Source organism: Silurus aristotelis (assembly GCF_946808225.1).
Source record: "Silurus aristotelis genome assembly, chromosome: 2".
NCBI lineage: Eukaryota > Metazoa > Chordata > Actinopteri > Siluriformes > Siluridae > Silurus > Silurus aristotelis.
Genome location: NC_139575.1, coordinates 10,498,125 through 10,515,272, shown reverse-complemented (window position 1 = coordinate 10,515,272; position 17,148 = coordinate 10,498,125). Strand labels below are relative to the sequence as shown.

The 17,148-nt window shown below is 37.5% G+C and overlaps 1 protein-coding gene across 1 annotated transcript; it reads right to left on the bottom strand.

Annotated features, from left to right (window-relative positions):
• Window positions 1–2,620: 2,620 nt before the first annotated feature.
• atg4c (autophagy related 4C, cysteine peptidase) lies at window positions 2,621–16,635 on the bottom strand. Its single transcript, XM_083567437.1, has 10 exons — window positions 16,502–16,635; window positions 14,541–14,624; window positions 14,177–14,413; window positions 11,104–11,422; window positions 10,793–10,863; window positions 9,844–9,998; window positions 6,954–7,032; window positions 6,238–6,314; window positions 5,500–5,619; window positions 2,621–3,631 (listed from the first exon to the last, which is right to left on the bottom strand). Exons 1-10 carry the CDS (start codon window positions 16,575–16,577, stop codon window positions 3,470–3,472), a joined length of 1,380 nt encoding a protein of 459 aa, XP_083423563.1. The 5' UTR covers window positions 16,578–16,635; the 3' UTR covers window positions 2,621–3,469.
• Between the last annotated feature and the right edge of the window lie 513 nt (window positions 16,636–17,148).

Here is a 17,148-nt window from a genome sequence, read left to right as displayed (position 1 = left end):
TCAGCTCCACTGGGGCAAACACCTTCAACAGCCTGAATTAGTGTTCTACTGAGGTGAAAAAAGATGCACTCAGAGTAATGGATTTCAATTAGGACATACTGTACACTGAACCTGTTTTTCAATTCTGCAAATCTTCAGAACTTGTTTGGGTCTATTTATATTAAAACACTATCATTTAGCATTATAGTTTAATGAAGTAAAGGATTTGAACGTATAAATAGGCACATTTATTATGTAAATGATCAGTGTTTTCAAATTTTTCATTCTCCACACTGCAAAGCACAATGAAATCATCAGTTCATTGAGTTTGCACACTTGGTTATGTTCTTCTGTAGTTCAGATACAAGCTTGAATATCTTCTTTCTCAAGAGTTATCAAAGAGAAATACTTTATTCATTCAAGTTTTTGTGCAAGATTGTTTCCGAGTCCCAAAATTGTTCAGGAATCTGTAGGAATTAATGCCTCCATTGGCAACTATGTTAAACCCTAGCTCCTGGTTTCCTCCTCAGATAGCACATTTAGGCCCTGAAATTCGTGACTCATTAATCAAATATTCATCCAGACAGCATTGCAAATACATGCAGAACAGAGTCCCCTTAAAATCCCCGATGCCCCAGAGCACAAATGTCCTTTCATGTAACACTCACAAAATGGCATCTTGGCATCTTGCTGCATTCTTTTACCCCAGCAGTCCTCTTTTCCTCTTCCTCAGTGCTACATTTCGTAAAAACAGCCCAGAGTCAATTTACTGATCACAGACACAAATGCTAAAAAACGCAGCAGTTCGATGGACTCATTGTACTCTGTCGGGTCTGTCTTCATGACATGCCACGGTCAACACAAACGGCCGATTCTTCTGCTGCAGCCCTCAAAAGGGCAGACTGTTCCCCAAAACAGAGCCAATCCTCAAAGGCCATGGCCTTTTTAATACGAGAATTTGGATTTAACAAGGAAACAGGACAAGCATTTCTCAAACAGAACAGCAACAGAAGAATTAACCATGGCAACACTGAGTCCAGTACACGTACATTTTCTTTTCCTCTAAGAAATGTACAATAAGCTGTTGTCTCTTCTGGGGTCCTGTTTTTCCCATTCGGCTGACAGGAGTGTGGGTGGCGGGGTTGAAATGTACAGTTAACATTCATCTTGGATGATTATTGGAAAATCATTTTAAAGCATTAAAACAAACAAATGTGGAAAAAGTCTAGAAAAATTATACTGTATTTCTGAAAGGATTAAATTGTGTCAAAAAAATTGCAGGTGAAAGCATAAAAGAAATATACTTTATTTGTTGCGATGGAATTAAACAGAAATAAAAAATCATGTAAACAACCGATATTTGCCACCATTAGCTAGATTTCAATTCCTGACTAACTTTTTATGTTTATGCTACTATAATCGATGTCTAACCTGCATTATAAAAAATGTTTTAAAAAAAACAAAGCAGGTAGATGTAGCTAGTTAGTGTTAAAAATGTGCATACATCAGCTATTTTTTTTTTAATAACATGGAGTTCATGAATTCTAGAGAGAAAATCAAAACACCTAATAAGGTTTTTGCTCATTTCTGAATCCCAGATCATTAAATTCTAAAGTTCAATACTGTTGTTGGTTGTAATGTCCATAATCAGACACATAGGAACAAGTATAGTAACAGTGCTTTGTAAGCATCATGTCAGCTCAGATGACAAATGGATAATTCTTTAGTTTTTTTCTACATTGATGAATGTAATTGGATGATAAACTAAGCTTATTTAGCCAATACAGTTATTGCCTGAATAGGAGAATTATTAATGTAATTTGTAATGCAATAATTTCCATTTAATACAGTGGAAATGTTAACATGTAGAGTAGTTATATAATAATAACAACGCCTTTGCTCATAAATTCCTCATTAGCTTTGTGAACTGGCCTGCGCTGCACTGTAATTCACTGCGCAAGTTCTTCAGTTGTTCTATTGGTGTTTGTTTGCCAATTATTGTGTGTAATTTGTTGTTTTATGAGGCACATTGGTCCCAGAGGAACATATTTAATTCCACTGTTTACTGTAACAACTGTATATGTTTGAAATGACATTAAAGCCTCTTGACTTGGCATTTATAAAAAAAATATATATAATAATGTAATAAAAATCGAATAGCTAATTATTTAAAGTGGAAATAGACCAAATAAACACACAAATATATTAACAAAGTATAAATTCTCAAATATTTTTTACCTGTGAGAAAATGACATTACTTGAAAGCACCATTTTACTCTACGTGCCATTTTAAAGAACTGTGTGGGCATAAGTTGCAATAAAGTGGAATCTCCAGGGTCTCTCCAGGGTGGCTTCATGGACAGTGTTTCTGGGATAGGCTCTGACCTGGATAAAGCACTTACTTAACATGAATTACTGAATGAATCACAAAGCAAATAAAAGAAATTACAAAAGAGATCAAGTTCGTCATTTCAGTTTTATTTGTAAATTACTGTTGCACAAAATATTAATGACCTCTGTGCAAAATGATTTGAGTTATATGAGCGAGATATATATATATATATAGGAATAGTGTTACTGTCATTGTGTTGTTGAATAGTGTTACCTGACATCAAGAAGATAGACAGAATCTTATAGACAATTTTACTTCTTATGAAGAACACTTTTTTTTAATAGACATAACTTCGTACTGCAGCATAATCAACATGGTTATAAGCAACAACAACAACAACCACAACAACAACAAAAATCACGTTTTTAATAGTATTTAGTCTTTCTTTAATGGCACGGGTCAGGAGAAGCTGTCCTTCTGAACACCATTATGATTTTAGCAGCACTGTGAGCCAGAGACAATTTAAATCAGAAAAATAATAATAATAATAATAATAATAATATATCATATATTAGCCAGAAACAACTTTTTTATGTGTGTGAGTGAGTAAGTGCTACAATTGCAATATCTCAGTGTGTACAAGACATTTTGGAAGCACTCGAATGCTGTAGAATGCTGTAGGGCCCTAGAAACAACATGCTTCCAGGAGGCACTAGGACAATTTTGAAGGCTGTGTAGAGTTTCTAAGCTTCGTTTTTATGTCTAGTTTAAGCACAGTGTTGCAACCTGGAGTGTGATTCTTCTCTTCCAGATATAAAGTATCAAAAAATTGTTTAATAACTATAAGAGTAGTAAGAAGGAACATAATAACAATATACAGCTTTTGAATTTGAGTGCCAGATGAATACATAATGTAAACATGATGTATACATCCATCCTGAAGAATGTTTTCTGACCGGAAATGTGTGTGAAATATATTGCGTATGTTTACAGTGTTAAGTTTAAAAAGTTGGTGTTTTAGTTTCTGCTTTTCGAAAGAAAAAGAAAAAAAGAAATCCTAGAATCAGGACTATTTTCCGTACATGCTTGGTATGGCAGGACCATCAAAACCAGCATAATGCAGAAAATAAATCATACACAACTATATTTTGCCCTCATTTACAGCAGCACAAAGTCCCCTGCGGTGGCCCCAGGATTGCGTGTGTCCTTGATGAAGGGCCATTCTTTCTTCTCCATGGGAACAGACAGTTCATAATCTCTCCCGTGTCCTCTCATAAAGGTAAATGCCGGGTACTTCTCTTTCGATGACGGCTGCAGAAGCTAGCTCGTGCAATCACAGAAACAGATTTATAATGAATAAAAAGCCATTGAGATGCTTCGGATTTTAACTTTTTCCCACAATGGCAAATGTGAGTCAGTTGTGTCAGAGCAGACACTATAATGTGCACTAAAAACTCAGCTGGACGGCTGTCATGTCGTACACGGTTAAATGCTGCCACCTGCTGACAGATTCTATACTGACTGCATTCACTTCTAGTTCAATCCAAAAATGGTACAGCAGGTTATCAAAAACTGACCATATGCTTTTTGAACATATAATTCAACATTTATTCCCAGTTTGCTGTTATAATAACCTCCACTCTTCTGGGAAGATGTTCAACTACATTTTGGAGTGTGCTTGTGGAAATTTGTGCTCATTCAGCGACAAGGGTGTAGTAAAGATTTGTGAGGTCAGGATGCCTGAGGTCCTGTGTTCAGAAGGGTGTGAGATCAGAGCTATAAAGCAGGCAAATTAAGATCTTGCACTCCAAACCATGTAAACCATATACTCATAGAGCTGACTTTGTACACATTGGCATGTTGTTATAGGAAAATAATCATAAACAATAGCATTTGTGATGCTGAAGTTGATTATTTTCCTATAAAAGCTACACACAATGTGCTTTATTCTCCAAATTCTACCATGACAATTTTATCTGTTAAAATAGCAATGTGTGTTTTATCCATTATGGCTAGTTTCCAGTTACATTTTTCTCAAATAAGTTAGTTCCTGTTCTCACTTATATTATAACACCAGCCTCTGTTGTCTTGCTCTTGATGTTACAAAGTGCTGGCGCTAGAGACTCTTTACAAAATGAATATGAATTTACCTCTTCAACATAAAAGAAAACTTCATTTCTACAATTACACATTGTCTATTTATATAAAACATCCACCATACAAGTCCCTGTGTATGTCTTTACTATAAAAAATAATTACCTATAATGGTACATTTATACAAGCAGCAGTACATATTTGCAAAAACTTAAAATTTTACAATTAATTTACAATTACTGTCTGTCTGTCTGTCTGTCTGTCTGTCTGTCTGTCTGTCTGTCTGTCTGTCTGTCTTTCTGTCTTTCTTTCTTTCTTTCTTTCTTTCTTTCTTTCTTTCTTTCTTTCTTTCTTTCTTTCTTTCTTTCTTTCTTTCTTCTCAGATTTATGGCGTAACCCGACACACCCACATCTAGTTGCTAATGATCGGCAGAATTCACCAACTTCCATCAAACATGAACAATCTCTGGTCGCTTTGTCGTTGCGAAACGTTTTATGTGTGAACGTACCATTACAATAAAAAACATTAATAAAAAAAAATGATTTGAATTAATGCTTGCACCAATGTCTCACCTTCTAGCCAATCAGAATTCAACAGCACTGTAATATAAAGAATACTAATATACATGTAAACATCTTCAGCACCTCAGAGGTTAACAGTTTTTACATTACACATTATATCTATAATCCTCTTATCCAGACAATAGCTTTATGACATAATATCAAACGGCATTAGTTTATCATCCAATTAAGTTCATCATTGTAAAATTAATGGTTAAGAATGATCAATTTGTCATCTGCACATTTTCAATCTTTGGTTTTATTCATATATTGTTATTAGGATGGTTAAATGGCGTACTTGAGCATTTTTGTTATTAATGATAACGACATGTAAATGTGAAACTCGGCACAATAAATGGTTTGCTGCTTTGTCAGGGGATGTAAACCTGACTGCATTCCTTCACACAAAGTTTTTTTGCTTTAACACACTGACTTGGCTGCTTTTAAACCAACCTATACTACATCTCACACTTTTACTTGTTTATCTTAAACACTGTACCGTTACTCTCTTTAGAACTGCAGGTTCCACTTACCTTTGACAGCTCACCACTAATTCTTTCATAATCCTGAACACTTTTGGAGTAAAACCCAATAGTGCAGCTTGGGTCCATTTTAATGAAAGGCATCTTCTTTGGTGATGGGCAATGATATGACTGGAAAAACATACATACAGACCAGTGGTGGACAAAGTACACAAACCATGTAGTTAAGTAAAAGTAAAGATACACTAAGTAAAATATTATTCGAGTAAAAGTACAAATATCCACTAGACTAAAGGTTTATCTGTAGGTAGCAAAATAAAATCCTCACATGTCCATGTGAACTAGACAGAACAAATAAGCACCTTGACTTGGCCAGGTGAAATGTGTTTTTCAAAAATGTTTTTTTTTTCTTCTTCTTCAAACTTTCTCGTTTGAACAGCTGTGACAGACAGGCGAAAGGAACGGCTCGGTATTTCAGGCTGTCATGCCGCATTTTTACTGCATACGAAAATGTAAAAACATTTTATCGCACCCATAAAAAAGGTCCTCACACAAGCAGGGGTGATGTAAGAGCTGATATATTTGGAATTCCGCTTGCCTCTTTTTTTCACATGAGACATGTCCTAGTTGTCAGATAGAGGTGTAAATCGACTTTCGTGTGTTCGGTAATTGAGTGCAGACGGGCTTCTTTAAAATTCATACCCTTAAGTACTAACAGAAACTATTAAATTCACATCACTAGGCAGCGGTCAGCTTTTTTTTTTTTTTTTTTTTGCAATTCCACATTACCTGCAGAGGAAAATTGCTTGTGCTGACATCCACAAAAGACTGACAGTAATGAGGGTCCATGTAAATCATGCTGTCATCTGCAAGGACAAAACAAAAGACAAGTTATTCAAAAAAAAAAAAAAAAAAAAAAGAAAAAACAGCACGATGATAATAATCCATATCCTTTCTCAATTTCTATGCAGAGCAGCTCAAAGTCATGCACAGATTGTCTTAGGCTCCTAACAAATGAACCCCAGCATGGATTTTTTTTTTCCTCCCTGTATAGTCCTTCACCAAACTGGAATGGATTAAACTCTTTTTCTCTCTCTTCTTTTTTTTCCAATCTAGTTGTACAAGCACATCTGTTACAAAGCGAAACAGGATTGTCATTTAATTTTTTTGGTGCAGGAAAATTACTTTCACAAACATCCAATTATATTGCGTCATTTGCATATGATAGATGCGTGTGGCAGCTCGGGCCTGGCGGGGAGAACGAGTTGCTTGTCATCACCCTGGTTTTAAATTGCTAAAATGTAAATGGGCAAATATTGACTGCTAGCATGTACAATTGAAGGTCCCTACTCACAGATCAAGGTGATGGAAAATGGACAACTTTGGGTGGCACAGATGTTCATACATGATAGATGGAGCGCTATCCATCATAAAATAAGCTCTGCTTCAGCCATGAGGTTCATTTCTCTGTAGAATGTTTTAACATGTTAAACAATAAGACTCACCTTGAAATCCAACAAAGTAGTAGGCCTGCTTGGGTTTCCCTCCAATGATACCAATACAGTATTCCAAGCTCAGAATGGCCTAAAGAAAGAAATTATGTTAATCACTTTAATCATGTTATCTCAAGGACAGGTTCAATTTTCCCTTCACTTGAACTAGAAGACCTAAACCTGTTCCAGCATGACAGTGTCCCTGTGCACAAAGCATTTTGTAAATCTGGCAGGAACACTGAGTTTGATCTACCTGTGAAAACCATTAGACAAACCTTCAAAAATTGAATGAGAAATGAGGCTCATTAACCAAAATGCTCAGATATGAGAAAACAAGACATTCTGTACCTGTAATTAAAGACCGTGAAAATATTAAGTTTCATAATATAAACAATGAGAATGACATTTTCCTTGAAATTGCTTCTTTAATAAATAAAATGTGACACACATGATGATGTGAAATGTGTCCGTGTGGGATAGTGGCACAGTGTTAATGTTTTACTGAGACTGTGGGGAGTTTTACATGTTCTCATTGTGTCTGTGTGGCATTACAGTTGGCTTTCTGGTTTTCTCCCACATCCATTTACATGTACATTTATGGCATTTGGCAGACGCCCTTCTCCAGAGCGACTTACAGAAAATGTATATTCAGAAGAAGACGTGAAATTGCTTCTGTATGCCTGCTAGATGCCACCGAAATCTGAATGGTTAAATACACAACTTCAAGCAACATGTCCTTTCTCAGCTACTAGAATTGCTTAAGGGCCCAGCTTTGCCAGCTTGGGCTGGGATTTGAACTTTTGTCCTTCTGAGCCAGAGTCGGCCTTAACCACTAACTACCACCTCCCAATCCAAAAACACGGGAAAGTGTTTGTGACTGGTGCCTTGTGATAGACTGAGATCCTATTTAGAATGTATTGCTAACCCTATACAAACCTATACAGCACAGCCCCAGTGTTCCTGTGTTATATTGCAACAATCCTGACCAGGATATAGCTATCTTAATACAATTTCTAATATACCTAAGTTCATTGTGTGCGTTTTAAATGTTCATTTTAGTGGGTGATTTTTGATTTCAAGTATTTGAGCACAAATTTCTGCAAATACAAATGAGCTCTTGTCACACCATAGCATTCTACTGAGAAAACTTTATTCAAACGGTAACAAAAAAGTAAGAAAATAATAATAAAAAAAAAAGAAATGAGGACAGAATGCTAAAGAATAATTAGTCTAATAAGTGAGCAAATATTTAAACAAAAAATAAATTGCCAGTGCAGCGAAGTATAGTAATACACTGACATTCACTACTGGTGTTAATAAGAGGTCCAACTTTATCTGTGGCTGCATAAATTTAAGTCAGTCATGCACTTCAGATTCAGATTACAAAAGTAACCTATTCATTGCCAGAGGTACACCAAACTTTCATCGTTTATTTTAAATACAGATAATAATAATGATAACCTATTTGTCAAGGATTTTTTAAGGTGAAAGCATCCTATAGTGAAATATATATATATTATATAAATATATAAATTATATACAAATATATAATTACTGATTCCTCAGTAAGATAAAATTCTGCAGATTGTCCAATATACATAGGATCCATCCTAACTTTAGTTCCTACCTGCAATCATTCGACTTCATCAAATGCAGTGCCGTAGCAATAAAACCATAGGCTCACATTTAACCTGTATTTACTACAGTATGAAAATACATTTTAAATAAAATAAACATATTTATAAAGGTATACGTTTTAACTATATACCATTTTACAACCTATTAATTACCTAATTAATAAGCTATTAATTGGTTACTAAGGTAAAACAGTAATAAACAGTAAACACCACAGCCCCTTGCTTTGCTTTGCTGGTTTTCTTCTCTGCACCTACTTTAGCCAAGAACTGTAGCCACACAGTTTTTATAGCCTCAGTATCCGCCAAGCAGCATGAGAATGGTTTGCTTCCCACCTGGAAAGTCGCTCATACAAGGTAACATGAAGGGGAGATGTGGTTGCCCCACACAGACTCTCCAATGGTCCCACAAGGCTCTGTACTTGGTCCCCTCTTATTCTCTTTCTATACCCACTCTATTGGTGAAGTCATATTGATATAAACAGGTTTTCTTACCACTGCTATGCTGATGAAACTCAACTCATCTTTTCTTTCCCTCCTTCAGATACCACAGCTTCCGCTCTGACCTCAGCATGCTTGACGGACATATCTTCATTGATGAGTGCTCATCAATTAAAACTCAACCCCAGCAAAACAGAACTTCTGGTCATCCCAGATGATTCATCTCCAGGTCAAGATCTCCAAATAACTCTTCATAACTCTCTGCTCTCCCCTTCAGCCACTGTTTGAACCTTGGGGTAACTTTGTACAATCAACTGTCCTTTTGCTCGCATGTTGCTAATGTGGCTCATTCTTGTCTATTTCTTCTCTACAACATCCGAAGGATTCAACCATTTCTGTCCACACAGGCTGCTCAGGTGCTTGTTCAGTCTTTTGTCATTTCAATACTGGACTACTGCAACTGTCTGCTGGCAGGTCTTCCTCTGAACGCTATTCGCCCACTACAAATGATCCAAAACGCAGCTGCACGACTTGTGTTTAACCTGCCCAAGTTCTCCCACGCTATCCCAGTGCTGCGCTCCCACTATTGGCTTCCAGTAGCTGCATGTATCGGATTAAAAAGACAGATGCGTGCCTACAAGGCCAAAAATGGACCAGCACCCTCTTACCTCAGAGACCTCATCACACCTGTCTGAGATCCTCCAGCAGTACTTGACTGGTATCACCTTCTCTCAGAATGAGAGGTAAGTATACTTCAAGGCTCTTCTCTGTTCTGGCACTGAGGTGGTGGAATGAACTTCTCTTTTTAAGATGTTAAACAACCTCACCTTGACAAAGCTGAAGTATCCAGGGTTAATCTTCTCTCCCCCGAGTCTGACAGGAATGAGAATGATGACGGCTCTGTTGTCAGTGGCCATTCCCTCAGGAACCGAGTGTGTGTCCACCTGCACTGAATGACTCTCGATAACATCAGCGCTGTACACTGCAGTGAATCAACAACACAGAGGAATTTCTAAAATCACTGGATTACTGCTTTAAATGTAACTAACAGCAATTGTTGGTGTGTTTTACTGTGTATTCAGGATTTATGAGTACCGTAATTTCTAGACTATTAAGCCAAACCCACTGAATTTTACAAAGATTTTTATTTTGAACATAAATAAGACGCACCTGTCTATAATGCCTACATTTAAACTAATGAACTTTACACAGGCTTTAATGAAAGACAGTGTCTGTTACACGGCTGGTATCTAAACAGTAGCCTACCAAGAAAGTCATTGTTCGCTGTCTTCCTCCTTCCTTTCACAACAATTTCTCTCGGGAGTTTTTCTTTTGGCATCGTCATGTGTTTAAAAATCACCATCGGTGAAGCGTTTCTCCCGATGCCGTGCAGCTCAGAACCCAGGTGAACTGCGTTTTTTCATGCCCGGTTGTTTTCAGCGTGACAAATGATTCACATTTCCTGTTGACAGTCCGAGTGAGCGGCAGATCAAACGTCAGAGGAACCTCATCCATGTTTATGATGTGGTGCGGAGTTTCATTGAGTTTCATTGGTTCACCTGAACCCGTTCGGCAATTTCATTGGTTTAATGTTATGGGGTTCAGTTTTTTGGCTTGAAGCTTGTGAAAAATCTGAAAAATCCATAAATTAGCCCCTTCATTGTTTAAGCCGCAGGGTTCAAAGCGTTGGGAAAAAGTTACGGCTTATAGTCCGGAAAATACGGTATGTGATATTTTGAGGAAATTATTAGGGCATGTACAGCATTCCTTACACACCTGTGCAATCCTGTGCCACATAAACAGTCACACCTTGCAGTTCAGGATCTGTAGCCTCTTCTACGGCTTTCCTAGATAGTAAATGAGTATGGATTGTGGAAGTTTCTAGTATAAGGTTGTTTTTATATATATATATATATATATATATATATATATATATATATATATATATATATATATATATATATATATATAAACATATACAAACAAAAATCCAAATCAGGAGCTAAGATGGCATGCTAAGAGATATACACTGCATAGATTATGATTACTGAAGATTATTACTACATTACAAGAGCAGCCAAACCAACCTGAGTATGTGTGCCACTACACCAGGGCCATACCAATCTCCTGCTCTTTTCCCTGAGGTCATACCCAGATGGACCAGCCTGTGAACACCGAGCTGGGCCGACAGAGTATCTCCAAACCAGGTCACAACAGTGCGATGGTACACCTCTTTCAGGTGAGCGTCAGCTTCTTCTGCCGCACACTGGGGCTGGCAAGATGGGAATCTCAGCCTATCTCCCTGGAATGAAGCTTCCAATGAGGCGACCAGTTTTCGTGCTGCGCTGCTCGTCCTTGTCTCGGTGTCCAGAGGCTCCAAGGACAGCGCATCTGGCCAGGTCCAGTCTGGGAGCACCAAAAAAAAAAAAATACAGTAAGAGTCAGTGTTGCAAACTTCCAAGACTGGAAAATTTCCATGGAAATTAAAAAGAATAAATGAGAACTAAAGAACTAAAATTGCAGGTTAGCCAATAAAAGGGGAAAAACACCATATTCTTTTAATTTCTGGAAACATGTCAACAAATGTCTGTCTTGGCGAGTATTCATGTAAATTACATAAATAATGCACAAATTTAAGTTTCAAACTTCCTTGTGCTGTGTCAAAAAATTTTTTTTTAAATGTGTAGTCATTTGCTTGCAAGTTCTGACCAAAGAAAATGTTTATATTTATGTTTATAACAGAATATTTCCAAAAGTCCCCAGATGAAGTTTACATGGAAAGTTTCCAGAAATCTTTTGAAAATGTTGATAATATGTGCCTTGTATGAAAAATACAATACAATTCTTATTCAATATTTTGGAAGGTGAATGACCTTTAAAAACTACAAATGTCCATACTGGAGCAATAAGGATTGAGAGAAAAGTATTTTTTAAGCTGCTATAAATCATACAGGCATGTTTCAAATCTGACGTCTAATGAGAAGAGCTACTACTTAAAGAACAGTCCAATTATAAGATTTACTGTTGCCAGTATTTTACTTTTACTGCATTTTATCCTTACAAAGGCGATGGGCACCTAAGTGGTGGGGCTAAGCCTAGCGAGTTCCATAAAGTGTCTGATTCTGAAACATTAACGTAATGACATCATGTAATTGATCAATAAATATGATTTATGCCCCTTCCAATACTTTGCATGAGATATTTCAAATCAGTCAATTTGGCACCAATTTCTTCTTAAACGTTGTTTTCTCAATGGAGGCTATAAAACAGAATTCGATCAGATGTTCATTGTATAGAATATAACTATGGTCAGTTACAGTGGACCTTGCTTATTATTTGACTATACAGTAATCAAAACTCGTGCCCCAGGTTTATTGCATTTGCCACATAACTAATTTGTTTCGATTTGTATGATTTTTCCGGCCTTCTCGCGGACAGCACGATAGACCAAAAAACGTATAGGGAATTGTTTTTATGGAGTTTTATGTTTAAATAATAAAATGTATTAATAAAAAATATAATTATTAATTACAAAGTGTACTGTATTTCTACAAATTGACACAAAACCATACTGGATGCCCGTGATCTTTGAGCCCTTCGACAGCAATGCATCACATACAGGAATGCTACTGTAATGGAAATCACAACATGGGCTCAGGAATACTTCCAGAAAACATTGTCGGTGAACACAATCCACCGTGCCATTCGCCGTTGCTGGCTAAAACTCTATAGGTCAAAAAAGAAGCCATATCTAAACATGATCCAGAAGCGCAGGCTTTTTTTTCTGGGCCAAGGCTCATTTAAGATGGACTGTGGCAAAGTGGAAAACTGTTCTGTGGTCAGACGAATCCAAATTTGAAGTTCTTTTTGGAAAACTGGGACACCATGTCATCCGGACTAAAGAGAAGGACAACCCAAGATGTTATCAGTGCTCAGTTCAGAATCCTGCATCTCTGATGGTATGGGGTTGCATGAGTGCGTGTCGCATGGGCAGCTCACACATCTGGAAAGGCACAATCAATGCTGAAAGGTCTATCCAAGTTTTAGAACAACATATGCTCCCATCCAGACGTCGTCTCTTTCAGGAAGACCTTGCATTTTCCAACATGACAATGCCAGACCACATACTGCATCAATTACAACATCATGGCTGTGTAGAAGAAGGATCCGGGTACTGAAATGGCCAGCCTGCAGTCCAGATCTTTTACCCATAGAAAACATCTGGCGCATCATAAAGAGGAAGATGCGACAAAGAAGACCTAAGACAGTTGAGCAACTAGAAGCCTGTATTAGACAGGAATGGGACAACATTCCTATTCCTAAACTTAAGCAACTTGTCTCCTCAGTCCCCAGACGTTTGCAGAGAAGAGGGGATGCCACACAGTGGTAAACATGGCCTTGTCCCAACTTTTTTGAGATGTGTTGATGCCATGAAATTTTAAATCAACTTATTTTTCCCTTAAAATGACACATTTTCTCAGTTTAAACATTTGATATGTGATCTATGTTGTATTCTGAATAAAATATTGAAATTTTAAATTTCCACATTATTGCATTCTGTTTTTATTCACAATTTGTACACTTTTTTGGAATCGGGTTTGTACTTGACATCACATGACATGACATTTTACATCAGCGTTATTAACTAGGTTTGGGCTATTTTGTGTGTATTTTGATTTTAAAAGTGAGATCAATACATTTACTTCAAATCTCATAATAATTGAGCCTTGAGTGTCAGTATCAGTCCTTTTGGCTTTAGAGGAAAACGCATCATAACTTAAAATGTTTAATGTACATAAGAGAAGTAAATCACTGAGAAAATCCTAATGCTACATTCATACATATAGTTGACTCACAGCCACAAAGCAACCGGAGACCAGTAAATTTGACTTTTTGAGAAATTTGAGAAAATATGGTGCATCTGGTCAAGAAATGCCTGTTGTCAAAAGTTGATGCTAGTTGTGACACCCACTTTTAAAAAGTTGCTACAACAATATGACTTATATGTGAACGAATCATAACACAAGTACCGTTCACCGCTTTTGAATCAATCAGCGCCTATAAAGTGGTTCTGTTCTAAAATGTACCAGGTCCCATTTATTTTCCAAATGTCCATTCAACACCAGACAAAGGGGAACTTAATCCAAACCTAAAACCAACCTCTTCCCAGGAAATTCAGAATGAGTGCCTGGGCCAGCATCATCTGCCCGGCTCTAAGAGTGCAGCCCCAACCACAGTCTGTGGTGATGGTCGATTCCGGGAGTGCAGCAAACTCATCCCGATAAGTGAGCCAGATCCGGGATGCGAAATCCCTCCGAAATCCTTCCACGTTGCCAATGACAGCATTATAATCATCAAATAAATCTGTGCTGCAGCTCTCTGTGGGGCTGTCTTCATCTGTGAAAATAGATCAGCAATAAACATCATGAAAAAATTTTATATAAAAATGTAGTAATTATCTCTATATAATATAATCTATATACTGTGCGAGTGATTGTGTGCATGTGTGCGGACAATCTGTTACCGTCTGCCTTGAAGTGATAGCATTTGCCAAGCAGGAAGACCACAGAATTGCGACTAAAGGACGTCTTTGATTTCAGCACCCAACCTATAATAATAATAATAATAATAACAATAATAATAATAAAAAATAAATACAATTAGTGCACAATGTAAGAATTAAAGTACTTCAGGATGTAGTGTAAAATTTAGAAAATAATTTATTTATAGTATTAAATAGAACAAAATAAACACACAAATTAATCGTAAATAAATGTTACTGAGAAATGTCATTATAATGTACATGATATATTATTTGATTTGAAATGTAAGAAATAATTGACTCTGGTCCATATAATGCATACAGGAGGTGGTAATCAGGCCATGATGTGAAGCAGGGTGTCTGTCTGTCTGTCTGTCTAGCTTTAAAATAATAAATGTAATTATTATGTGCAAATAATGCAATGAATAATGAATTGGGAGAGAGAGAGAGAGAGAGAGAGAGAGAGAGAGAGAGAGAGAGAGAGAGAGAGAGAGAGAGAGAGAGAGAGAAGAGAGAGAGAGAGAGAGAGAGAGAGAGAGAGAGAGAGAGAGAGAGAGAGAGAGAGAGAAAAAGAAACAAAGAAACAAAGGAAGAAAAAAAAAACCGAATACTGAATCCCAAATCAACCTAATCACTAAATACAGAGTGGAAGATCACATGCTTAGGCCTATAATCCTAAAAATCAACACCTCTGTAAACAATGTAACCTGCAGGAGGTAGAAACAGAGACACATTTCACTCTTATCAGTACGAAATCTAACCACATCAGACATGAATATATCTAAAACCTCTCTGAGCACTGAACATAAACTCAACTGTGTTTTAGGGGAACATGTAAGAGGTACATGACTAGCAGCTACATACATATTCACACTGCATCAAATTATAAACACATCACTTTATATCTACTGTAACCTAATCTAACCCTATCCCTGGTGGTCTAGTGGTTAGGATGCGGCGCTCTCACCGCTGCGGCCCGGGTTCGATCCCCGCTCAGCCACTTTCAGTGCCGGTCCCAAGCCCGGATAAATGGGGAGGGTTGCGTTAGGAAGGGCATCCAGCGTAAAAACGTGTGCCAAATCAAACGTGCGGAGGATCCGCTGTGGCGACCCCTAATGGGAGAAGCTGAAAGAAAGTTTAACGTAATCTAACCCTAACCTGTACGTGATTTATATACGTGTATGTGTGTAAGCGTGTTTGAGTATGTATTTGCAGATATGTAGGTAAATCCAATCCTGCATATGTATTAGAAAATATGTATAATGTAATTAATGTATATTTATGATTATTGTCGATGTTAGACTTTACTTTCTATCCATTTCTTTGAGTATTAATTGCTCATTTACATCATTTTATATTCAGCATTGGAAACAATGCTAAAGCAATCACACTAACACAACATTCTGAGCTGAAGCTAAAGACAAAGAGAGAGAGGATGAAGAAAGAGGGAGAGAAAGGGAGAAAAAAGGAATAAAAGAGATTGAGAGAGAGAGGGAAAGAATAGTAAGAGAGCTCTTATTTCTGTTGTTATTTGTCTGAATGTTCTAGGCTTTGTCAATACAAATGTCCAATAAACCGGTGGGGGGGGGGTGGAGAGACATACAAAGAGAGAGAGAGAGAGAGAGAGAGAGAGAGAGAGAGAGAGAGATAGAGATATTCATGATAATTAGTTAAATAGTTCGGCACTGTGTGGACGGTCAGCTGACTTTCCCGGTACCTTGGCGGAGTGATATAAAACTGTAATGCGGCCAGGGCCTGCCTGAATCTACTTCGCATTAACAAAAAAATAACTGCGCACCTCAGAACCCCCATCCACCAATCAGAATGCAGGATCACACAGTGCCGCGTTATAAGAAGGACACATGGCACACTACTGTAGGGAGCAGGGTTTGATTTGGGACACAACACGTAGCTGGACCGGTAGCGGCGGCTACGGCACTTACTGTATTTTACATTGTTCCACGCCGACATGAACTTCGACTTTATTTTCTCCACCTCGTCGTTCCCTTTCATCTCCATTGCACCTGGCACGGATCGGAACCCATCACCGCGCGCACGGCCAGAGCCTGGGCGGTAAAGACAGGAAGCCAGGTGCCTACAACTGTATATAAACATTTCACATGTAAACCTTAAAACATGACTAATGCACACACACGATTACAACCTATTCAAGGCCAAGAGAACATGAAAAACCCTCTCATTTAGGTTTCACTTCTTAGCAATTGTTCCGCCCATAGGCTAGCTGTTATAACACGCCTCTTAAAAATCAGTACAGCAAAAACTTAACGCCCAAAAACTATGACTAATATTAATAATGCATACTATATTTACTGTCCCCTAAACAATTCTACCTGTTCACATGATCTGAGATATTTATCTGGTCACGTCGCCTGCATGTCAGTTTTGTTTACATTTTTGAGGAAACGACCTCGGAGATTCCAGTGAAATCTCGCGAGACTTTGAGTTTGACGTTCCATGTGTTACCACTAGGTGGCGAGTATGTGCCACACACTTGCTGTGAAAAAGTATTTGCCCTCTTCCTGATTATTTATTTTTGCATATTTGCTTATTTGTCACACATTTTAATCAT

Coding starts and splice junctions, on each gene's coding strand:
- atg4c (XM_083567437.1), bottom strand. CDS start 16,577: ATGGAGATGAAAGGGAACGACGAGGTGGAGAAAATAAAGTCGAAGTTC. Junction 7,033..9,843: donor GATACTTCAGCTTTGTCAAG/GTGAGGTTGTTT, acceptor TTCTTTCTTTAG/GCCATTCTGAGCTTGGAATA. Junction 6,315..6,953: donor CTACTTTGTTGGATTTCAAG/GTGAGTCTTATT, acceptor TTGTCCTTGCAG/ATGACAGCATGATTTACATG.